The sequence below is a fragment of the Phalacrocorax carbo genome, chromosome 12, assembly GCF_963921805.1.
Source record: "Phalacrocorax carbo chromosome 12, bPhaCar2.1, whole genome shotgun sequence".
In the NCBI taxonomy this organism is placed as follows: domain Eukaryota; kingdom Metazoa; phylum Chordata; class Aves; order Suliformes; family Phalacrocoracidae; genus Phalacrocorax; species Phalacrocorax carbo.
Window position 1 is genome coordinate 3,166,215 of NC_087524.1, and position 24,497 is coordinate 3,190,711.

Consider the following 24,497-nt stretch of genomic DNA (forward strand, 5'->3'; position numbering starts at 1 on the left):
TGCCATGGAAGCAGGAGTTGGGCTGTAATTGCAGGAGATTCTGCTCTTCATTTTGTTGCAGGCTGTGGCTCAAGTCCAGCGCGATGCTGAGCCCTGAGAGAGCCCCATGACTTCAGTAAGGAGCTCTGTGTGCTCCGCGTGGCACAGGGTGCAATCCATTGTTTATATCTGAGTACAAAAACTTAGCTTGTTGACTTCATGGCATATTTCCCCTATTATTCAACATCCTATTGCAGTTCGCCAAATGAAACCCAACGCTGGCATGTGCCTCTCAGGAGGGCGTCTGGTCTTGTTTGCTTTGGAAGGACGGTGGAATGGGGTCCTTACTCCAAGAACGCTGGATACATTTGTCCAGCCTTGATGATGAAATGAGCTATTTCTGAAAAAGCACCGGTAGGGCAGTAGCGTGTTACTCATGTGCATACTTTGTACGCGGTATTTTTAATGGTGACCTTAAAAACCATTTTGACTTCCACCTGTAGATGCAAAAATGCAGTGCTTTAAGGTTTGAATCACTGGCGGCAGCGAGCCAATCGCACAGCATTACTTTCTGTATTAGCTATCTCTGAAGCATTACCAGCGGCGAATCTGAATGTAAAAATAGCTGATGACTGTTTGTTTCATCTGTCTGTTACTTGACACCGCATGGTTATTCCAATACGTATGTTTGCCTCTTCCCCACCATGATCTCCGTTTGGTTTCCCTTGCCTGATAACTATTTAAATACATTTTACTAACTTTGGATTCCTTGCTCACTTCACTTCACCTGGCTGGGCAGGCCCGCGAGGGCTCCAGGGTTAGCTCCTCCACTTTTATTGTTTTATTTCATTTTCAGCGGTTGTTTCTGTTAAGATAACCATGTTCAGGAGGAGAGTCTGAAACACATAAATAATGGGAAGTGCTGTTAGTAAGCAGGCTGCTGTAAAATGTGCTGGGGCTTTGTCTTAAGGGAAGAAAGCACAGCCCTGCACTGTCCCTGATCAGGAAGCTGGAGCACAGAAGGTAAGGGGGGAGCGTATGGGTGTTTTTAAAGCAGGGAAATGGTGAAGAATGGTGGTGTCTGAGCATGTGAATGTGTGTGCACTCAAGGATCAGTGGTGTGATTGATCAGATAAGAGAAATCAAGCAGCATTTCTATCTTTTTTTTTTTTTTTTTCACTGATTAGAGGTGGAAAATGCTTTCATTTTGTCCAGCATTTTCTGCTCTGAAAAGCAGGCTTGTCTCTGAAAGTCTGTGTGTGGAAAGAGACATACATATAGATTTGTATGCAGTGATTACTGTTTATGACAGACAATTATTTGATAAAGAGGTGTGATCTTTTTAAAAGACCACTAAATTGCTATGAAGCTCCATTTAATGGTCCTGTGCATTGTGCTGTAGGCAACTTTAAGCAGACTGCATTGGTTTTATTTTACAGATGATTACTGCCTACAGATAAGATACACCTAAAAACTTCATTGATTTTTGCAGGGGCTTGAAGGCATTTTTATTTCTGTTTTTTTGGAACATTAGGAAGAGAATAATTTAAATATTTTATAGAGAGCAATTAGTATGTTACACAGCCTGAAAAAGTAAAATAGTTCAAATACCTAGGCAGTGCTAAGAGGCCACTCTAAATGACTGTGACTATGACTTGTATCCAATTTTAATCACTGGAAAATTTCTTAAATGGCATAAGCTTTTCTGAGCCCAGTTGCTGCAGAACTTCTTAATCCGCCATCCCAAGGAACTGCATTTTATTCGCTTAGTTGCAGCAACTCAACAGCAAAGTAGGAACAGAAACAAGTAAAGTTAAGCCTGAGAAGCCAAACTGCTTATGCTTTTTTAAATGGCCTGCGGACGGACAATCTGATTAAATCTGAACAGGGAAAGGTTTTCCAGCAGCAGGCCAAAGCGACCGGTTCACACTGACTTTGTACACTCTCAGCTAGAGGGTTCCTTGCTAATCCTCTGCCATTGCTGGGAGGGAGGCTGGGGGGAAGGAAAAGTGAGAAGAAATAATAGAAAGAAGTAAGTTTCCTGGACAGGATCAAATTCCATGGCTCTTTTCCTTCACTTTTCCAAGGAATTGACCATGTAAAAAGCAAATGCCCTCGGTTAAATGCTTGAAGGATAAGGTCTGTGGAAAATATTAACAGATAAAAGATTCCTGGTATATTGGAGCCCCCAAACAACTACATTTCTCCATCCTTCCACGCTTGTCACTAGGAAGGTATTTACATACATATTCACAACTTAGTTACCAAAAGAGTTGTAACGGGCACTCACCAGTGAGCTGGAGGCCACAGCCGGGTGGGGGTACGCAGGTACAATTGCAGCCCTGTACCGCAAACCAAAAGCACACGGCAGTTTCACTCTGTAGCCTCTTATTCCTACCTGCTTCTCTGAAATGCTTGTCTTGTCTGTGCTCGCATTAGGGCACCTGTGCAAAAAGGCCCATAGAAATGTAAATCTCTCAAGACCCAGGGAAAAGCCAACTCACCCTGTGAGCCAAGCTGGGAGAAAATACCACTCATCTTTATCACTTTTTCCTTTCTTTAGTCTAGCTGAGTTTACACACACGGAAAGTTGCTGGCAGAGGCAAATTCTGCAAGTGGTTTTTAGCTGCACTGTGCTGGCTCGCCTGCAGCCGGGGTGCCAGGTCACACAGAGCTTTCTCCGCTAGAAGTGAGTGGGTGAGTCCATTGCTTTCAGAGCCAGCGTGCGTTGCCTGAGGTAGTGTCGCCTTTTGGGACCAGCAGCCTGTGAGCCAGCTGACAGGTGTGGGGAGAAAGGGAGCATAGTGGGAGCTGCATGTGTGCACGGATGCTGGAACTTTACCCTTGAGAAAAGGCTGTCCCTCTTCAATCAAGCCTGCGGGTATTTTTGGGTGGATCAGTGATTGCTTATACATACATAGCTAAAGGTATATGTACATTTGCGCGTGTGTATTAAGCTTGGTGGTTTGTGACTATGCTGCTGCTTGCCAGGTTTTTATGGCTTTCAAGTGTGTATGGTCAGAGACTGCCACTGAGACCCCTGTCCCTTAGCAGCCCCAAAGAAACTGAGGCACCGTTGAGGCCATTAGAGGACAACCCTTCCCCAGAAGTGAGGTTTCCCTCTCCCTTGGATTCCCCTGCCAAACGATCCTCTTTGGACAGGTATAGAAAGCAGATGTTTAATTATAGTCCTAGGTTTCTTTATCATCCATCTCCTGTGCTTGCAAATAATGATATACAGGAAGGCATCAGCTAGTAATGATTAGTCTAAAGCATCTATAACAGTCAGACCAGCAGGTGAAATAGTGATGCACCCTTATTTTCAGTCTCTCACATAACTACATCCCAGCAGTTTCAGGGATGCTTTCCCTGTTACTTACACACTATGTCTGAGGCTTTTCTGGGAACCAAGATAGGGCTATGACAGTCAGGTACATGAAGGCCACCTAACTCATACTTTCCACTTGGGAAAGACAGAGATTAAAATCCCTGCAATTTTTGGAAAGGTCTCTAGAAGAGATGCATGTGGTCAACACTTGGCTACACCTTAACATGCAGAGTCAGCAAACAGCAATATCTGGCAGATTACAGCTACTGCAGATGCTCAGTCTCGGATGTGCCTCTGTCTATCCACGACATAGCCTGCCATATCTTAAGGCTGGCTTGGCTTACCTGCCAGCTTCATTGTAGACACCTGTACGATTCTGAACACTTCTGATGGCTTCTGCTTTACGGAGATGTATTTTAGGTCAGTCCCTACCCCCATCCTTTGCATGTTTCGAAGCATAGGGCTCTGTCATGCAGAAATTGGAGCGAGTGCCCAGGACTGGCTGGGATGTTGGTGCAGAAGCAGCAGTATGTTCAGAGGGAACCAAACCCTGCAAGCCGCATCCAGGATTTGTGCTGGGGCAGCAGGGCAGCATTCCTGATCATTATATTGTTTACTGAGACTCAATGTTTTGACTGATCTGCTTTGAAGTACTGACACTAGGACTTAGTTTGTTTCTCCAAATTTGAGAAATTATTCTTTGAGCTACAGGAGTTGTGACCAGGCCTGTTAAGTGAATGAAGCCATAGACCAGCAGGTAGAATTGCCACTTGGAGTGTGCGGAACAACTGAGGAGAACGGCTGGTGACAGCACTGGGCTGCGGGTGGTGCTGTTGCCAGCCTGCAGGCTTATTTAGAGGGTCAGAGGGTCTGGAAAAACACTGTGATGACAGCATCACTGAGGTTGCTGAGGGACTAACTCAGCCAAAGTCACTGGGGTCTCTTTTAGGGAATAAGTGTAGATTCTGCTTAAAACTCTTGTTATTTTCCTTTCTGTCTTTTGTATATATCCTTTACAGATGAATCACAACAAATATCTTCGTATATGCATTAACTGTAAAAGAATAAGGAGGTGTCTTGGGGACCACAACAATGAATCATTTTCTGGATAGGAAGAAGGAGTCTTCATTTCCCAGGAAAAAAAAGAAAAGAACCCCTGTTGCCCAGTGAAACGGGAATTAGAAAGAGTTTCCCTCTTGCTCAGGATGAGACCACTGTCCAGCTTTTTTTCCTCAAAAGGAGGAAAATAGCGTGGCCTCCAGAGATAACAGCTGGGGGCAAGGATGGGCAGGCTCTCCCCTGGCCTCGCAAAGTCCTTCCATAGGTGAATAACTAGCTGTTCCCATCAAGGCCATCTTCCAGATAGCAGGCAGGAGTAAGGCAAGCTACAGCTTTTGTCCTTCAGCTGGAATGGCTGTTATCATCACAAATGGTTGAAGAGCAGTTTGTCATCGGAGGAAAGATGTTATGCGAATGGATGGTTGTATGCTTGAGTCATATGCTCTGGCATGTATTTAAGTGTGTACTTCCCTCCCTGCCACACTGCTTGCTCAAGAACTGAGCTCTCTTGACTGCACTTGAAAGCTATAGCAAGGTGTAAGTAAGAAATAGTTCTATTCCTGCAGCCTGATCCAGAAAACCTTGAAAACCAAAGCCTCCACCTTCTCCTGCCCCCTCTGGCACATAGACCTATTTGTCTTTGGTAACATAAGACAAGTATTTCAGGATATTACATGTCCCTAAATCCCATGGAATTTAGTGGGTGATAAAACCACTTAGAACTTGAAACAATTTTGAACCTAGCACCTACAAATGGCTTAAATTATTTTCTTTATAGAAAACAGATTCAGCAAAATCCTTGTCCAAGCCCTGGAAATATCCAGAAGATATAAAGGAAAGGAACAGGTAAGACTACCAGGAAAAGAATAGTATTTGTTTTCTGCAAGCCTGTTATTTCCTGAGACTCTATCCTGTGTGAGCGGGTGTGGGTCAGGCTCTCCTTGTCAAGAAGCTTAAATTGTCTAAGTGCAAACTTGACAGTGCAGATGGTATCGGTGTGCTGGGGCTGATGAGGAGGGCACTGTAAGTGCGGGATGGTTTCAGATTCCCCAGCCTGGAAGGAGAAGTGAGGCATGGCTGCTTGCTAGCTGCAGATTTCCTTGTGTAGGTCACAGAGGAGAATACACCTGCCTCCCTCTTGCGTCTAGCATACTTGCTGGTATTACAGTTTTCCCATGACAGGGGCTGGGACTGTCTGGCATGCTCCTTTACACGCATCCAGGCTATTACACTTGTTTTCTCGTCCATGTGTTTTTCTTCCCTCTCTTCTTTGTCATCTCCCATCTCTAGCCACTGTGATGCTGCGGTAGTCTACAACTTCCCTTCTACTGTGGGAAAATCTCCTTTCTTCCACTCACAAAGTGAAAACTCAGAAGCTTTCATCCTCTAAGCCTTACTTGAGACTAAACGTAGGGAGATGAATACTTGCCTCATCAGCCAAAATCCTGTCAGTGCTCAGTGGCGGGGCTATACCAATGCAATGTCAGTTGTCACCTTGAACTAGTGAGGAAGGCTTGAGTCTTCATGATATCAAAGAGATATAGGTATAAAGAAGCAGAGGCAGAGCTATTTGCAGTAAGTCAGTCACCTGCAAATCGGTATGGATTTCACTATACAATATAATGCCAAGCTACAGCACCCTACTCAGTTATTGGTTTGGTTTTTTTTGCAGAGGCCCATAGTGAAGTACCATGCCCTGTGAAGGGCAGTGGGAAGGCACATTTTTGCCTTAACTGACAAAGGTTAAGCTCTTCTTGTGCAATTCAGAAAACATAGATTTCGTTCCCTGCCCTGCCCCAGATGCCCTGTTTGATCTTGGGCAAATCAGTCAGTTGAAGCTGGGCCATAGCTGCTGATCTGTAAATGAGACAGAAATCCTGCTTGCAGTGGGAGAATTTGTAAGGATAAATAGCCACGAGGTGTTCATGTACCATATTACTGGGGAGCTGTATAAATATCTCAGTATATAATGACTGACCTAGTTACAGACGGTGGCCTTTTCCAGTCAGTCATTTAATGCCAAGAAATGCACTGTTTGGGTTCAGTTGCTTAAATGTCACTTGTCTGTGCTGACTTCAGGTCATAGGAGGAGCACCATCCCTTTGCCTTGTGATTCTCGTAGGCTTGTGCTCTTTGTCAAGTGCCGCACCTACCCTTTGCCTGCGTTAGTCATATGCTCTGTGCCTTTGGCTTCCTCCATCACTTCTGCATGTTACTGACTTCAGAGGCAGTGGGTAGGGCTTAGGTAATGGAAGGAGTGAACAGGAGCTGCAAGAAAGCGTCAGTCCAGATACAACCTGTTCTGAGAGACATCTCCTTCTTCCAGACTTGACTGGCCTCTTGGCAGGATGGGGCGTTTGGAGGACATTGGGAAAGGCAGTCCGGAGACCAGCTGGAATTAACTGTTGGGTCTTTGCCATTGAACCAGAAAGGGAAAGGTAGAGAGAGACTTGCCATGATTCTCCATAGCTGTCGCAAGCCGTCCCTGTTCCTCCCATTTTTCTTCACGTGAGGTCTTCATCTCCCAGTGCTTGAAGCTTTGTGGTCTGAGCTGAAGAGGTAAGCGTTCCAGCTGGGGCCTGGAAGAGGTTCACATCCTTTGGGGAAAGGACATAGAGCAGGATACATGACACAAAGTCATCAGCTAGGTACACTCGCTCCTTGCATTCATGCTTCCACCAGGTTGCACTGACCTTCCTTGAGCTGTGAGTCTGATGAGCCCCGGGTTGCAGCTCCCATGGCAACAGATGCACTAGCTTCAGTAGAGCTCACTGGGAGAAAAAGACTTCAGCTGTCTTTTCTTCAGAAAAAAACTGGTTTGATTAAACAAATAAAATCGCAATCATATTCATTTTAATGACATTTCCCCTAGAAAGATAACTGGAAATTATTTTTTCGATCATTTGGAATATTTACTTAGGGAAATTTCAAAACAGGATCACACTCTCAGTTGCAATACCATCAGGGTATTGTTTGATGTAGAAAATAAAAGTTTCAGTTAATGTTAAATAACATTCACCTTCTCTGACTTAAGAACAGTAGTAATACACTATTTTAACTATTATGGTATATATTACATGTTACTTCTTATGGCCTATAGTGTAAAAACAATGAAATAATCTGAAATGAAATTTTTTTAATTCTGAATGAAATTTTGAAATTTATGTTTTAATTTCTCTTCAGAATCTTTATTCCATGTGAAATTTCAAAAGCAACGTAAACGAGGACATCTCCCATCACATACACACATGCAAACACATTTCCAAAAGATCAGTGTCCGTAGGATGGCAATTAGGACCGCCAGCTAGCCCTGCTGGTCCGGTTTGGGACTGCACAACATCGACCACGCCATTCTTAGGTCTAGATAGTCTGGTGAATATTGCAGAAAAGAGCGAAATTACTTTATCCCAAATGCACTGCTATTGTCAGTGGTGAGTGATACAGGTTAGAAAATCAGAATTGTCCAGGGGACATGATTTGGTGGCATAGCAACGGGGTATCGGTTCCAAATCCCTTTCCTTCACATGCTGGTCTGAATGCCACATGGGGGTGAGGTTTGGCTCTTCAGAGATGTTGGATTTCACTTTACTGTGGTTACAGTTACTTATGTAGCCTTCTGGATAGCGCACCAGTGTCGGCTTAGGAAGTAGATGCATTTGGAGTCACCAATTCTGTTCTCAGTTATTCTACTGACGTCAGTAAAATGACTTTAGATTTATACCAGTGTAACTGAGAACAGAAGTTGGCCCAAAGTCAAGAACAGTCTCTCCTCTTCTCTGGCCCAGGACAAGCTGTTCAAGACACAATTGCTGGGCCAAATCATCATGGGGAATGGACCCCAGTCTACACTGTTTTGGTCCAGACACATGGTTCTTTTGGTTTGTTTCCCAGAGCAATGATCAAAGATCTGATGTTGGAATAGTTGAGGTTGCCTCGTTCCATGCTAGTCATTCCTGTCAGTGTTTGATATCTTCACCCTAAGATGGACTGATCTAGTTCTCCACCCTCCATCAACTTAAGCAAATTCCCTTCCCCCAGCAGGAGAATTGACTTTGGCCATCCTTTATGACCACAAAGCACAGATGAAAGCGATCTTTTTGGATGAGGGAAATGGAGTCTTGTGCTAATAGGTTTCACCTTAGGACCATCTTAATCCAGAAATTGCCTTTCTTGACAGTTGGGAAAATGTGGCTGGAGCACCACAGTCTCTCTTGCCAGGCAGCCCCCCTCCTCGGTGAGGGTGTTGTGATCCTCCCCCGGTCCATGTGCCCCGAGGGCTGCTCAGAGAGGCAGTGTGCATTTGCCTCAATGCAGCCCATATGGCCAGCACACACACTCTTGGCAGTCCAAGCAGCCCAGCACGAAGGATGTTTAGGTATCCTACACCAGACTACAGGGGGTCTTTCCTTTCTCCTGGACATCATTCTGGCTCCTTGTCTCTGACAGGGACTCACAGGGTGACCTTTAATTCCCTGGCAATTTTCTGTGTGTTTTCCTAAATGCAAAATGAAGACAGAGGCACCGTGATCATTGACCAACAGCAACACACTCAATAGCCATTCACATACTGATTGCTGCTTCCACACTGATACCCAAGACAGCTCACTGAGCCAGTCCTTGGGCTAGCAAGGAGCTGCCATCGGCTGGGAGCATCGTCTCAGCCTGATGACACATAGCTGAACAGACCTCTTTCCATCCAGTCCTTGCATCTGATTAGACGCTCCTGTGCGTGCCATGAACAAACATGCACCTATACAAAAAAGTCGTCAATTCATTAGGGATTCTCCTATTTCCCATGGTAAGAAGCACTAACTATTTGTCATGATGAACCCCTGGAAGCCCAAAGCACCAGTGGCAGCGTGTGTGTGAGTAGAGCATGCTGCTGAATAAACCTCAACCAGCGGTCACCCTAGGGCTCCGAGTTTTGGGCTGGAACTGTGGATGGATGCCATACAGAGAGCACCACATGAAGAAATCAGCTCTTAAAGAATTTTAAAAAATAAACTTTCCCTCCCTCTCCCTTCTTTTCCCATTGTCAAGGGGAATGCAGTGCTGCTGACTTCAGGCTGCTATGCAGCTCCCAAGGGCACTGCCAAAATGCCACCGCGATGTCTCATGGCACAACATTTCAGCCAAATACCAGCCCAGGGTGGGTGGGGGAACCAACCGGCAGCAGCAGTGATGTCACACGCTCCAGCCAAGTTTGCTGGTTTGCCCAGCTCTTGTCTAGTGAAAAAGGTTGACATTCAGTCTGTGCCAGGCCAGGAATAGTCTCTGTAATTTAACCTGCTCATCACAACGTGCTAGGCACTGAAGAGAGCCACTGAAAAAAAAAACTCCTATTTAAAAGAGAGGGGAGGTTGGTTTCTGATTAAGCTCCTTGAAATCTGTACATTCATGCAAGCTTTTTTCAGTAGCTCATATCAGGTGATGGCTACTGCAAACACCTCACATGTTTCTCAGCATTTCCCAAGCAGTTCCAAACGCCTAGCGTTGCTTTCCTCTGCCTTGAAAACAGCCTAAATTCACACATCCTTAAATGTTTTAACTGGCTGAATTCTGACCTAAGTTCAAACACTGCTTGCTGGCTGCCATGTTTGTCCAAAAAAGCAAAGAAATGGGACTTTACCAGGTTATTAAACCACCCATGAACATCTTTGCCCAAAGTTCAGAAGTTGCCATCATACCTGTGAAAGGGACAGCCAGATCAGTACAGTGCTGCTGTTCCAATCCAGTGCCAGTAGTGATTTGCACCTTGGAACCTTGGTGTAGATACAGCTTTTCCAGCTTGAAATATTACACTGCCCAAGTACAAGTATTATGGCCAGGAGAGACAAGGATCTTCACAAGGGTTTCAGAGACAGTGACAGTCGCTATTCTTTTTTAATCAGTGGAGCTGAGTTGTTCTTGTAACAGTGACTCCATCTAGGAAAATAGTTGCTGAGATTACATCATGATCTCCATGTTTATTGTTACCCTACTCACTTTTCAGCAAATGTTCTCAGTTTACAAGGGACAAGATGTTTCTTCAGACCACGGTCCGTGAGATCTAAAAGCCAAGCTTGCTCCTAGTTCAGGCACCACCACCAATAAATAGTGATAAACATCGTGCCGCTGGAATTTAGTCAACAGCCCCGTTGATGAGTGAGCAAGAACACAATCACAATCTCCCATGGCTGTTCTGGCTTTGCACAGTTAAGAGTACCACAGAAGCAATAAAATTGTAATTTAACCTCTGAGCAAAGAGATAACTGAGTACACATCTGTGCAATGAGGGTGCCCTTTTACATCTGGCTGCAACCAGAGAGAGCACTGGGGTATTTTTTAATCTGTTTTTACTTTATTTTTTTAATCATACATCTTAAACAGACCACAAAAAGCCATGCTTGGTACAGGCTTGTCCCTACCCTAACACTGACAACTGTCCTTCCTCAGGTAAGGTGTAGGAGACCATCCCAGTGGATGAGCCTTTGTTGCTGCTTTTGCCAGCGTGTTTTGAATACCACAGGCTGACACAAAAGTTTCCTTAGAGGAGACTCTTGCTTCAGGAAGAAGGTGTATCTACACCTATGTGGCATTTGCATTACCTCCAGGCCGGACAGTTCTTGTAGGAAATGGATATATTCTTGCAAAGATTAAACAAACTAGCCTCGGTCTTGGGGGTGCCCACAGTAAAAGGACAGCAGCAACGCACATCCACCACAGCCAAGCTTTTCTTTAGCATCCTCTGACTCCGGTTCATGCATGGAAGCAAAAAGGTGTTTTGTTTACTGCCCCCGACCACCCCAGCTGTCCACCTTTCCCCTCCTTCACAACACGGACAGTGAAAAGCATGGACTTTCAAACCTCAGCTGCATTAGTTCCCAGTCCACCAGACTGATGTCTGTCTGTACTTGTTGGCAGTTGGAAGCCATCTACAGGTGGAGTGAAGGCACACGTTTTCCTCTGCGGTCCCTCTGAAAGGGTGGGCCAGCAGGGACGTAGACAGCAGCGGAGACGACATCACCTGGCCCAACCCCTCCTTTTAGCCTGGAGATACCACCCAGCCTCTGCAGTGGGCAGACTGCCAGCAAACCGTTGCTCCCTCAGCTGTTAGTCCTTGCTGGGGCTACTGGGGAGTGCTGGAAGTTGTGACAGTTGTTTGCTAGGAACAAGCTACCGAAGCACTCCACAAGCTACCAAACCCTCAAGGTACCTGGTTATTATAACTCTGGGTTGGATATCTGTCTCTTTCAGTAAGAAATCCTATAAATCACTCCTAAAATGGTTGTAAAACGTGAATGAACAAATAAATGAATGAATACGGTATGAGACAATCTTCAGCTCATGCAAACAAACGTATTTGTTTTCAAATTGCAGAGTTCACTTAAGATCAAAAAATGCTGAGGGTCGGAAACATCTTGGGACACTGTTTCTGTCGAATCTACATCACTGGACTATTTCTACCTCCTCACTAAAGATGGTCAGAAATGAAGCCAAATACAACCACGAGAGGATGTTCTAAAGATGAGAAGCAAAATTACATGACAGGTATGTACCTGTACCTCCTGCTTCTATAACAGTTAAGAATCAAAACCAACGGCGGGGTGGCCTTTCATTTGCCTTCTCTTTTTTGCTTGCTGCATTATACACAAAAATGTACGTACGGGGGGCGGGAATGAAACTCACGTTTGAAAAATCTTTGTACAAAGTGAAATGGAGAAGCTGTATTAAGGTTGTTTTACTTCTTGTGTAAATCTATTGTAGTTCTGTACAAGTCATAGGAACTGTGTGGCTGGAAGGACAGAATCAAGACTCATTATGATAATTTGAGTCTAAAAATAGGTTGGCTGAGTTTTTTTTAAATAGAAAAGGAAGGTGAGGAGTGTTTTCATTTGACTAAGCCTGAGTAACTCAGCTGATTAAGCCCAGTTCCTCTGACTTTTCATACTTTGACCAGCACTGAGTCATCATAGTGAAAAATGTGCCCTTTCCAACAGTCTCACTGAGATGGGCCAAAGTCGATTTGGGCAGCTGGAGGGGCTGAAATCTGAATCTGGATTTCATTGCTCAGTTCTACAGTGGATCCAAGTACGAGATGGAGGCAGCTTCCACCTGTGTAGAAGCTGGAAGCTGCTGTAGATGGGAACTGTGTTGTTTCAGCTCATCACAAGTTAATGATGCAACTGTACTAGGAAATGGAGACACAGATGAAGCTTTCGTTAAGGAGTCTAAAAGGACTTTCCTTTTAGCTAACTCTCGAATATGTGTTTACACTGAGTCTCGCTGTAGGTTAGTCAATACCCTGCTCAAGCCCTTGAATGTAAGAATAAATGTCTAAAGAGTTTACAGAGCAAACTTTAAAGAGCTTTAGTGTCTAGATTTCAAGTATAGCTGTAGGGTCTGTTTTGCATATACTTGCCCCATCCAGAGATTCTCCCATCCTGTCGTCAGACTGATATGGAGATAGACAAAACCCGCAATGCTGTGGGGCCTGACTGTGCACCGTACCCAGGGATTAATGGAAGGCAGTGATATTTTATAACTGTGTTGAATGGGTTGCCTTTTGCTCTCAGCAGTTCTGGAAGTGAAACCAAATGTTCCCTGTGCTCCATTAGTGGGTCCGCTAGAGTCCCCTAGGCACTCCTGCCTTCTGCTGGCTAAGCTGGTATTAGCAGCCTCTTCAGTTTCAATACACCAACCAGCTGTATCTGGGTATGGGTGGCTAAAGGATTTTAACCCCAGCGCTGTTTGCTTGGAACATGCTAACGCACAGTAAATCCTCTTTACCTGTGCTGCCATTCTGCTTTCTCAAACCAGGGTTCTGCTCAGGGTAATTGTCACAGCAAAGCTCCAGCCTGATACAAACAGGTTCATCTCTATCGACTTCATGTTCCGCGGTCATGAGCTAACGGATGAGTGAAAACAGAATCTCCTATAATAATTTTATTTTTTCACAAAATGTTTTAAATTATAATTATGATGTCTTGCCAAGTAAGTTTTATTAACTTTTCTTTTAACAAGTAAGTTTTCTCCCTTTTTATCACTAATTTTTCCTGGCCAAAAAATGGCTAACCTGTTAGCTAAATACACGTACAGCACTTGGAAGCGTTTGTGGTGGGAGATGTGGAAAGGGAAGTACTTGAAATTTGTTTCTTACAGCCTTGTTTAAGAGCTCAAGTAAAGAATCTGATGTGAAACCACTTTTTTAATGGCACCTTCCAGAAATTAAACTATCTCCCGTGAGCTACTTGAATTGACCAAAATAACAATTTTTCTTCATGTTGTTTACTGTGTTGCTGAGATCTTGTCTAGGAGTAAACTAGTCAGTGACTGATATATCTGGAAAATGCTATCTGTCTAACAGTGTTAATATAGAAAAATGATAATTTATAATTTTTGGCTTTGCAGAGAAGAAAGTTTCCTTCAGCTGTTCCGGAAGATGAATCGATGTGTAGCAGCACCGTCTGGACGAATCGCTTTGTGCTTGTGAACTGCAAACAGCTGGAACCACCCAACACAATCATCTGCCTATTTGACACCTGAAATTAATCCCTTGGATAATTCATTCATGATTCCCATGAACAATGCAGGGAAATAAGAAACATACAGAAGGACATAGTGACTCCTCAAGTATTGGGAGTCTCCTGGATGACGCAGACAGAGAGGTGAGCAGTCTCACAGACCGGGCTTTCAAAAGTTTGTGTGTGGCAGAACTCGAAGACTCTTACAATGAACCAGATCTTGCCATTTCACCTGACTTTGCCCTACAATTCTCTGCTAAATTTCACCCAGGGACGTTAAACCATGCCATCAAGAAAAGCAATGTATGTAACAAGCTAACAGCAAGAAACAATGAACATACAATATGGGCTTCGACATTCCAGCAGTTACCAAAGTGTGCTCCGGAGGAGAAAAGGATGGCTAGAAATAACACCTTTGCCACAGAAAGGAAAAAGCTGAATTTGCCAGTCCCTGGCCCAAGGAACAATAAACATGTTTCCAAAGTGTCCTCGTTGATTAAGACATTTGATAAGACTGCAGACGAAGGGTCAGGAGGTTCCCTGGTAGCCTTTAAGCAGCCTACTAAGAATAGCTTTCAAAAATGTAAATTAAATCATGGAAACGATATGGCTTGCTGGGATGACACAGACATTTTAAGCATCCACAAGGACCTTTCTGAATTTTCCGAGGCTAGTCAAGGTAGCCACTGTCTCAGCAGCAAACACGAGCCACAGAAAACACCTAATAAAATAGACCTGAGCTATTGTGGCTCTGATGGTTATTATCCTGTGCTGATTGAGATGTCAAAAGTAGCCAAGTCAAATTTTTACCGTTCATCTAAAAAGGCTTTAAAAAACAGAAGTGTGAAAGTTAATGAGCCAGCAAAAAAAGGTAATTTTCTTCACAGTGAGAACAGTGCTTTTGAATCCTGGAACGTTCATCATAAAAAACTGACGGAAAAGGAGGAATTTCTTGATCTAAAAACAAAGAAGGAAGGTCTTGCATACCTGGAAGAAGCACCGTTTTTAAAAGGATCCCGCACGCGTGAACATAAATTCCCACCTGCCAAGACCCCTGTCGCTAAGAAACAGGAGAGAGATTTTCAGATGGAGCCAAATCCACCAGAAGCTGCTTTCAGCATCCCAGCTGTATACATACCTCAGAGCCCCCTCCCTTCAGAAACTGAATTTCCTGCTGCCCTTCCTCCCGCACCCCCGCCTAGGATCCACGCACACCAGGGTCCTCCTCGGCCACCCCCTGTCTCGCAGGCGCTTCCTTTCCCACCCCCCACCCAGCAGGGCCATTCCCCAACACCCCCTACCCCTGAAGCCCCTCCGGTGCCACCACCCCCGATGCCAGCTCAGCTTTCCCCCCCCGCCACGTCCCAGGCTTCCATCTCACCCTCATCCGCGTCCCAGGCGCCCAGCCCGCCTCCACCGAGACCTCCGGCCACCTTAACCGAAGAGGAGGCCCTCAGTCCCCAACTCGGCAACACCTGTCCGCCCTGGAGGAGACAGAGGGCTGCAAAAGGGGCAGCAGAGAAGAGACAGACTTCAAAGGAGAAGTTCACAGCCGGCGATGAGACGGTTTCATTGACTGAAAAGGTGGCTGGTGCTGAACCTGGTCTGGATGTGACTCCTCTGGCTAAACAGGTAAACTCCCCTGGATCGATCAGTCCCTCTTTCAATATCACTGAACTCTTAACACCCATCATACCACCAAAACAGGAGGTGGACCCTGCGGAAAGCGAGCTGATCCCGCTGACACCTCCTCCCACTGAGAGCACTGCAGCAAGAGACCACGAGGGGAACGCGGCTGGCGATTACAGGTCTAGGGATAATTACAAGTCGAAAGCGTCAAGTCTGTTATTTAACTTGAAGGATGTGCGTAAACGTGTTAAAAGCATTTATACCCCTTCTCCCCTGCTAAGGGCCTTGGAGGAGAAAAATAAAACTAGGGAAAATATACAGGAGAGTACAAAAATGAACGCCTCCCTCTTGACTTTACAAGAAAAAAGCAACAAAAATATTGCAGAGAAAGATGAATCGAGTGATATAACCTCCGTATTGTCTGGCAGTGTTCACGAAAAGGACAATAAAACTGATTTAACTGGACACTTTACAGACAATTACCTGACTTTGAGTTCACCCCAAACAACAGCAGACCTTTTATTTTACCAAACTGGAGACAACTTGCAGCAAGATGCGTCAAAACACGAAGGTCTGGTTAAAAACACAAGGGGTAATGAAAACTTCCCCTTGTTCAGACACGGATCAAATGAATCTGATTTAAGGAAACGTCTGCAGTATCCAGCACTGAAACCATTCAGTAGAGACAATGCAGGTGCAACAGCAGGGCAGCCCGTGCAAAATCCCAGCGTCCAGGGTGAGCAAAATGAGAGACAGGCTGCTAATCAGAACGAAGAGTTTGCCTTCAAAACAAGCCCAAACCAGCTCTCCCCAGCAGAGGATATGCCTTACAGTGACGTCCAAACCAGTATGGTTGTAACTGGCCGTGAAGCACAAGGCAAGAGAAGCAGCAGTTCTTCGGAGCAATCTTTCGTCTCCACGGTGGAGCAGCCACTTCAGGAGGAGCCATTTCCACGGGTGCCCCTGATGCAGAAGGCGTGCCTTCAAGAAACCCAGAGGACTAAGAGTGAAATGGGTGCAGACAGTAAGAAAAACCACAAGGAGAGAGGGAAAGAGGTTGGGGGAGATGAACTGCAATATTATGCTTGCATCAGCTCTCCTACTGGTGCAGCAGAGAAGGAGGGTAGGGTTACTGGGAATGAACAGGGGAGCTTGACGAAGGAGAAACTGGGAAGAGAGAAAAGGGAAGAGGCCAACACCATGGATTCTGCTTCCAACAGTTTAAGGGACATGTCCACCGCCAAGTCCGAGGAGCCACAAACACCCCCATCTTCGAGCTCAACCAAACCCAGTCTGTTTATGATTAAAGATAACACGTTCAGGTCACCTCAGGTAATAAGGACTGTCAAGCTGCCCCTGTTCAGGTCCTTTTCCCTGGACGATACAGTGAGCAGCAGTTATAAGGAAATAGAAAGTAGGTTTGTGCCCCCAGCAGAGCATAACAAGCGGCACCAAAACGTGTTGCATACCCAGGAGGTAGGCTGGTCGGCACCGAGGCACAGAGGGCAGCAGAATGTGAGGGATGGAGCAACAGACAGAGGGAAAGAGGCCAGTGAGCCTGGATCTACTTCAGCAGCACTGGATCCCGGTCTTCTGGAAGATACAGAGAGCTTTTCATTACAGAAGCTGATGGAAGAAGATGAAGAGACTTGTGCTTTGTTAAATGAAGTTGGGAAAATGAATGAGGAAAGTGTCTGCAGGAGGCAAGAGAAACCCCAGGCTAGGAAGGCAAGACACAGTTTAACACAGCCAAATTTACATCTGGAAAATGATCAAGCACAAAACAACCCCAGCTATCCCACAGAAAGAAAGACGAATTACTTTAAGAATCATAATTTATCTAACCGCAGAGGTGGCTCTTGTGCGAAAAAAATAATCACCAGGGAGACCATTTCCCCTGTGACTGGCTCCACATCAGAGGACCACATGCATTCTCCTGTATCCCATGAAGCTCTAGAGGACATCCTGCATACAGAAGGTGCACCGGTTTTGTTAGACAGTCTTGCGTGCTCTGCTGTTACCAGCCCCAGGTCAGGCAGCACGATGCGCTCTCTTGTTGCCAGTTCATCATCAGACAAGCCAACGAGAGAGACAGAGGATGTTACAAACCCTGCCTTGCTCAACATGGCAGTAAAGAGCCGAGCTGATATGTCTGCAGAAGAGATACTTGATTCAGCACAGAGGAATCCGCCTTCTGATTCTGCAGGGGAAGCTGAGAGACTGCAGCCCAGGGGGCCTGGGGAGAGAGCAGCGGGCAAGCCTCCCGCTGTGCCACCAAAAACAGAAAAGGCCCTGCGGCGGGCCAAAAAGCTGGCAAGCAGGAGAAGGAAAATGCAAGAGCAGCAGAAAAACCACCAGAATGAGCATGCAGATGCTGCAGGCAGAAAGCCTTCTCATTCTGGACAGACCCTAGCATCTCCCTCATCCTTGGGATATTCTCCTCTCCATCCTGCCCCTCACTCAACTTTCACTCCCACAGAAACCAGTACAGGAAGACCCAGTGGTGCATCAGCAGTAAGCCCTTCACCTTCCTCAACCCAGCGTAAACTCCTCCAAGACCCTGACTCTGGCCAATACTATGTAGTTGATTTACCAGCTGAAGTTAATTTAAAGACATTTTATGACCCAGAAACTGGCAAATATGTTCAAGTATCGGTGCCTTCCTTTGAAGGGAACTTATACCAGCCCCCCTCTTCAGAAATTATGAATTCTCCCTATGCCTCCTACCCTAGAGTGCTGCCTTTACCAGCTTCATCTGTAGCAGTGCTGAAGTCACCTTCTCAGCTTTCCGAACCTCCCTGGTTAATGCCAGCTGTACCAGGAGAACCAGCTGAACCACCTGAAGAAGGCCAGCAGGGCTACAGATACGCTGAAGCTGTGGGGACCCAGCCTGATATTGAACCAGCCTCTTACCCCTACAGCCAAGATGCTGAAGAAACTCAAGTTCACTTACGAAAGGACATGAGCCCAACCCCAAATACTGACAGAGCGTCCCTCACCAATTTAGATGATTTTGCTGCAGAAGGAGTATCTTGAAAACTGAAGTAACAAAATATGCCAGCTAGAGTTTTTAAGAACCATTTGGACAGACACATGCAGACAAAAGCACATGCAGATTTGATGTTTGTACGACACTTTATGTCTGAATCTCATTGTGGTTTGGGTGGGAAGGCAAATGGAAGCTGACCACAGTGAAAGACGCAAGGTGATAATCACTCTGAAGAAGAGTGAAATGGAGTAAGCACCAATTTACCGGTGAGATGAAGGGGCAATGCCAGCTAAACAAATGCATACAACAGTATGAAGCCACTGCTTGCTGCTGCTGCTGCTTTGCCATGATGATGGCTGGGATTGCCAAAGCAAGCGTCCTTATGCCCAGATGTGTTGCATGATGTATGACACAAAGTAAAACCTATGAGACCATCCTGTCCACCCTGTGAGACCTAGGAGACATGCCGCGTCTACTGAACTTTCCTCACTCGCTGCCTTTGAACTATATTGACAGGTAGAAAGGATATGGCTACGAACATGCCATAAACCCAAGATTCATTTTTTGCACACATTGATTGCCCAGAAGTTATTGACAAGAAGATTGTACACACCAGCCATGACAAAAAAGCCCTTTAAACAACCAGAATACAGTTGTAGCTGCTCTAGACTCCTATACTTTTGCAGTGTCCACTAACATGCTGCTGAATTCTTTCTATTTCTTGATAATCTCCAAATAAGTTCCCTTAGAGTCAGGGGTTATTTATAATGCAGCTTAAAACTTCAACTTATCTTGATACTTGGCCTGAAATATTTCGGTAAGGAGCAAGGTTGAATGAATTCCCATATCGGTATTTAATTTTTTGTTAGGATAAGGTGATCTTTGCTTATTATAATTGAAGTGCGTTTTGTTTTGTTCTCAGGCTCCCACTGAAATACAGAGCTAACTTTTAAAACCTGAAAAACATTGTCCCTAATTTTGGTCTTGTGAATTCTGTGATTAAAAGAAAAAAAAAAAAAAAAGAGATACAAAACATCCGAAGTATTAATTTCTAGAAAAGTGCTTCTTGGATTACCACTTTTCTTTAAAAGATCTGTATCAAAATGTCACTCATCCTCGCATAAGCTCTTTTTTATCATCATAGATAATGACAGAACCTTGGTGGAAAGACGGAAAACATGAATGTAATATGCCTTCCTATAAATACCTGTATTTGGAGTATTGGTTTCATTTTTGTCTGTCTCATTTTCATACTGCTTTCCCCAATTAAAACTGGAGTGCAGGAGCTCTAAGGAAGAATTGTACCAGTGACTTGCAGCCCCATTCACATCGCAGGCTATTTTTACAGGATTGTTTTCAGTGAAGTGACTCTTGACTTCCCGAAAAGAAAGGGAAGAATTGGGCCTTTTGCTAATAAATACAACGTGGAGATGGGACACAGGCATTGCCCCCTCTCCCAGTTTTAATATTTATGATAGAGGCTTTCTTCAGTAAATTCTTGATTTCCCAGGACCAAGGCTGCTCTCAGGACACAGCCCAACACTTGGTGGTTTGGCTCCTTCCCTAACCTGTACTCAGATCCCAGCCTTCCTCCATCCCTGACAAGCCCACGCGTTCAGCGCCTGTCCTGATCCCCGCAGACTCTTGCTAAAGCGCTTTCCACTGGGTTGTTAGGCAGACAGGAAGGGCACTGATTTCAGCGGGGTTTGGATTTGGCTTTGAATGAGTTTCTAAAGTCCATTTCACCTGTTACGCAGCGCTGTGTCAGATTTGCCGTTTCGCGACTTGGCAGGGCGGCTTGCGGCAGCGGTGTGGCGTGAAAAGGGAGAAGCTTGGCCTGGTTTGGTTTGGGTTTAGAGCACATTAACCAAATGCCCATATTTGAATAAATATTTATGGTTCAGTCTCCACCCTTGAAAGTTTTCAACACCTGACTGGATAAAGCCCTCAACAGCCTGGGCTGGCCTCAGGGCTGACCTTCCTTGAGCAGGAGGTTCATCCAGAGACCTCCCGAGATCTCCTGCAGCCTGAAATACCCTATGATCTTATTCTGAAGATATTAATATTTTTAAACCAGCTTTGACTCGGAGCTCAGAAAACGCAGTCTCCCCTGGGAAAGGGCTTGTTTTTGAAAGAAGTAAAAAAAAAAACTGAAAATGAAGAGCGTTTCAGGAACAAGGATCAATTTTCAAGTTGTTAAACTAAGGGAAATATTTCCTGTTATGACCATTTTTCTCTGTTTTTCGGTCACAAATATTTGGCTAAACTGACTTGATGCCGTTGATGTTGCACTTTGTTGCCGTCGCTGTATGCAGCATAATGCCTATCCAGTATAGAGCAGAATGTCACCTACATATTAAAATATAGATAAATTAATCTATTAAAGTTTTGCATGATACATTTAGACAGGACATATGTAACCTGAAAGCCTAGCAGAGTGCACAAGCCATTTTTTTGGTCTGTTATTACAAACGTAAATGCCATTAACAGCCACAAGTCAAGAAGCAGACTGGATCTCAGAGGACAGGATAAAAGCATGCTTTACAACGGGATGCTGTGGATACAAAGTCTCTCTGCACCGATATAAAAGAAATGGTAATTTGAGATGCAAAATATACAGCTGCATTAAAAAAAAAAAAAGCCCTCTGCTTGGTTAACTGTCATTTATTTTGTAGCTGCGCGCACTCTGCCACCTGTTTTTCGAGGGTCTTCTTAAAGTCTTACTGTGGAGAATGGGATCCTCCAATCCACAACTTCCAGGTATGCGAGGAAAGCAGAGGGCATTTTTTTTCTCTAGTGTGAAGGCAAAGCGAAGCACAGGCATCTGAACAGGAGCCAGCCCTAATGTGGGTACCTAATACATTTCAAGTAGGACTTCTTTATTTTGGCCAATACTTTCTGCTAGCTTAAGGGAGCCGCATCCACAGCAGGCTGTGTCGCTAAATACGGACGTGTCCCAGATGGAGCTTTGACCCAGAGAATTTGTAGCTAAATGAAACAAACAGAACTGGGCAGATTTGAAAACAAATATGAAAGTTATTTACATCATGTATCCAGAGCTTTCCCTAGAGCACTTTGCCACAGGGAGTGAATGCTATTACAAATATTCTGCTCGCGGTCCCGGCCTGGTATGACTCCGTTTCAGTATGAACCCATCAGCAGAGACAAGTTTGTCTCTGGCCTAGACCACGCTGTTGGCCAACTTCTTGCTAGGCCGTGGGAGTGTGTGTATGTACACACACGCACATGAACAACCCTATATATATTTAAATTATTTATATATATAAAATATACCTGTAAACCTACCATTTGCATATCAGTATGAGATAGCAGTAATGCCTGTGACGGTGAACACAAAATAATTGTGTGTTAAAAGGAAGCCAAACGACACCTTCTCAAATAACAAGTATTTTTCTTTCCTTGCCCTTTTCTGTTTGTATTTGTTGGATTTTTTTGCCAGTGCTGATGTGGAAAACGCGGATGGAAGAAGTTGTTACTAGGCCAAATGACAGCTGTGAACCGACCTCTTTCTTGGGGAGACGGGGAGGGACGGGGCAATGGGAAATGTGCAATAGTCACAAAAAGAGTTGTAGGAAAGCACTGTTTTGTGATGCAAACAACAGTGACATTAAATCGTAGGTTAAAGAGGTGTTGAGGCAAACTAAGCTGAGTTCTGCCTTGCCAGCAGCCGGTGGTTAGGACTAAAGAACACAGCAGGCTCTTCAAATGCGGAGAAGCAGAGCAGGCTGACGGGAAGAGCAGGCCATTGCTTCTGCTGCTCCCTTCTCCTCCACGCGGCCTTTTTTGCATGTTGCATTTCTAGATGCTCTGAGGCTCATTTACAGCAGTGGTTCTTCCTTGGCAGATGGGACTGAGACCAAACCTGTCTTACCTAGTCTTTGGCTCTTGGGTCAGAACTGCCTCACTTTGAACCTACTTCTTCCGCTGAGGCAACTTCAACGCCTTCCAGTCCAGCTGTCACACCGTAGGCTTGGCCTGCCATCCCGCAGGCGTGGCTCTGCCCCAGGAGCTCGAATTTCCTCAGGCAAAAGGCTGGATTTGTTTTAGGGAGTGCAGTTTAATTGAAATGCATGGATTTTTATCAACTCCTCCTTGGGTGTCCTGTGCCTTCCTAAGTCATCTGTCCAAGAAAATGTGTGTCATCAGCGCGTTCCATCGATGCAACTGTATTTGCAAATAAGTATTAATAAATAAACAAAATAAATGGGACTTGTTTTACAATACTGGAATGACTTCTAGCCAGCTTTTTCATTGTGATTATGTCTCATTGTAATTACATCTGCAGCTATGCCAGCAGAAAACATCGACAACATGGGAAAGTGTGTTTGTGTGTGGTACACAGTTAAAAGATCTAGGTGATGCCTGGATGCAGGGCCCCCTCCCACAGGGAGGGAGCAGGACTGCAGCAATCATTCCCACCCCTCCCTGCTGTGCAAGGGCAGCGGCCTGGCCAGAGGGCCTGGAGGATGGGGTGCCAGCACTGGAAGAGGCTCACCACCTTCTTGCCACCACCCAGAGGTGGCATTTCTCAGCAGAGACCTCTCAGAGTGATTTTGGCTCAGTCCCTGTCCAGACTGGCAATTTTATTTAGAGCTGCTCTGCTTTGATCCCTGACTAGCCAAGCAGTCCTTGCTGACAGCGAAAGTGTTACTGTGGCTTGAGTATAACGGGGCATAAACAGAAAAGTTGGCTAGTTGTGTTTGTACCAAAAATACATCGACACATTTGCATATCTATATTTGGGGGATAAACTCTGTTTCCTTTCTGAATAAGGAACTCTAAGTTTGATCCTCTGTCTCACTCAAAAGCAGCATCAGGAGCTGGTGATATTGTACATGATAGGTTACATGCGCTCTAGTGAACACGTACAAATGTGTAATTTGGAGTGAGTGGTGTATATCAGTCATTTTTTATTAAGGAAACTCTGCTTTAGAGCTTTACAGGAGATAAAAAGAACATGGAACACTTGAGTAAATTGAACTTCAATGTGGGGTGGTTTTTTTTTTTGTGAAATGCTCATTATAACAACAGAGGTCAATGATTAATTTATTTTGTCTTTAGGATGATTATTCTGGTCTTATGATGATCTTACATTCACCGCTGTCCCCAGATACTAAAGATAATACTGTAATTATGGGGTTTAAATGGGTAGGGAACGGCTGAAAATGACCTGTGGTCTTCCCTTGCTTCTTTTTGATATTCTCAAAGTTTTCTTGATGTCAGTTTTTACATTAGATAGTCAGGGCTTCAGTACTCTATGGCCAATTAGAGATTTGTTTCTAATATGCTACTGAACACACTTAGAAAGCAGCATTTCAATAGTGCAGAAGATAAATCATCGGTGTCCCAATTGCCTAAAGCACTGTGTTTTCATTAAAGCAGATTTAACTCAAGCCCTGGGGAAGCAGCTTGCAGTGCTAAAAGATAAGCACCTTCCCATGTCAAAGTCGGTATCGAATAAATCGAGACCTGGGGATCTTTGAAAGAAGGCGAGGGGGAAGACTCTTGTGAGAAGCAGGGACAATCTTTGAAATCCTTCTAGTGACGGAAAGACATTGAACTCCAGCTAAAAGCAAAAAATGTTCAAAGCTGGAGATATGCTTTGAAAAGCCAGGGCTTGTCAAAATCAAGCTGTCTGACAGGCTAAATCTTCCCCACAGTGGCTTGGACTCCCTTGTCCCGGAGCTCCCCGGTGTGTTCGTGCTCCTGCCTGCTGGCATTCGGTGTCAGAGCCTCACCTTCTCACAGCTCTCCCTCCAATTGCACAGGGAAGGGCAGCATTCAGAGCACACAAAACCCCTGCTTTTCTGCTACACCAGAAATGCCAGTGTTGTCAACCACAACAGGAAGCATTTCAGGTGAGATAAGGTGGCCTTCTTCAGGATCTTCCTTTACGCTGACAGGCCACAGAAGGAAGACAGACTCTGAGATAAACAGGGATTCCTTCTTTCTATTCCCAGTGCTGAGAGGGTGCGGAGGATGAGAACTG

At 44.9% G+C, this 24,497-nt stretch overlaps 1 protein-coding gene across 3 annotated transcripts; it reads left to right on the top strand.

Annotated features, from left to right (window-relative positions):
- The first annotated feature begins 701 nt into the window (after nucleotides 1–701).
- On the top strand, nucleotides 702–19,705 carry C12H10orf71 (chromosome 12 C10orf71 homolog). Of its 3 annotated transcripts, XM_064463739.1 has the most exons (5): nucleotides 702–1,002; nucleotides 5,145–5,212; nucleotides 6,693–6,925; nucleotides 11,726–11,896; nucleotides 13,757–19,705. In XM_064463739.1, exon 5 carries the CDS (start codon nucleotides 13,933–13,935, stop codon nucleotides 18,532–18,534), a length of 4,602 nt encoding a protein of 1,533 aa, XP_064319809.1. In that variant the 5' UTR covers nucleotides 702–1,002; nucleotides 5,145–5,212; nucleotides 6,693–6,925; nucleotides 11,726–11,896; nucleotides 13,757–13,932; the 3' UTR covers nucleotides 18,535–19,705. The 3 variants fall into 3 exon arrangements, with proteins under 3 accessions (XP_064319809.1, XP_064319810.1, XP_064319811.1); XM_064463740.1 differs by lacking the exon at nucleotides 6,693–6,925; XM_064463741.1 differs by lacking the exons at nucleotides 702–1,002; nucleotides 5,145–5,212; nucleotides 6,693–6,925 and adding an exon at nucleotides 7,575–11,557.
- The last annotated feature ends 4,792 nt before the right edge of the window (nucleotides 19,706–24,497 follow it).

Coding starts and splice junctions, on each gene's coding strand:
- C12H10orf71 (XM_064463739.1), top strand. CDS start 13,933: ATGCAGGGAAATAAGAAACATACAGAAGGACATAGTGACTCCTCAAGT.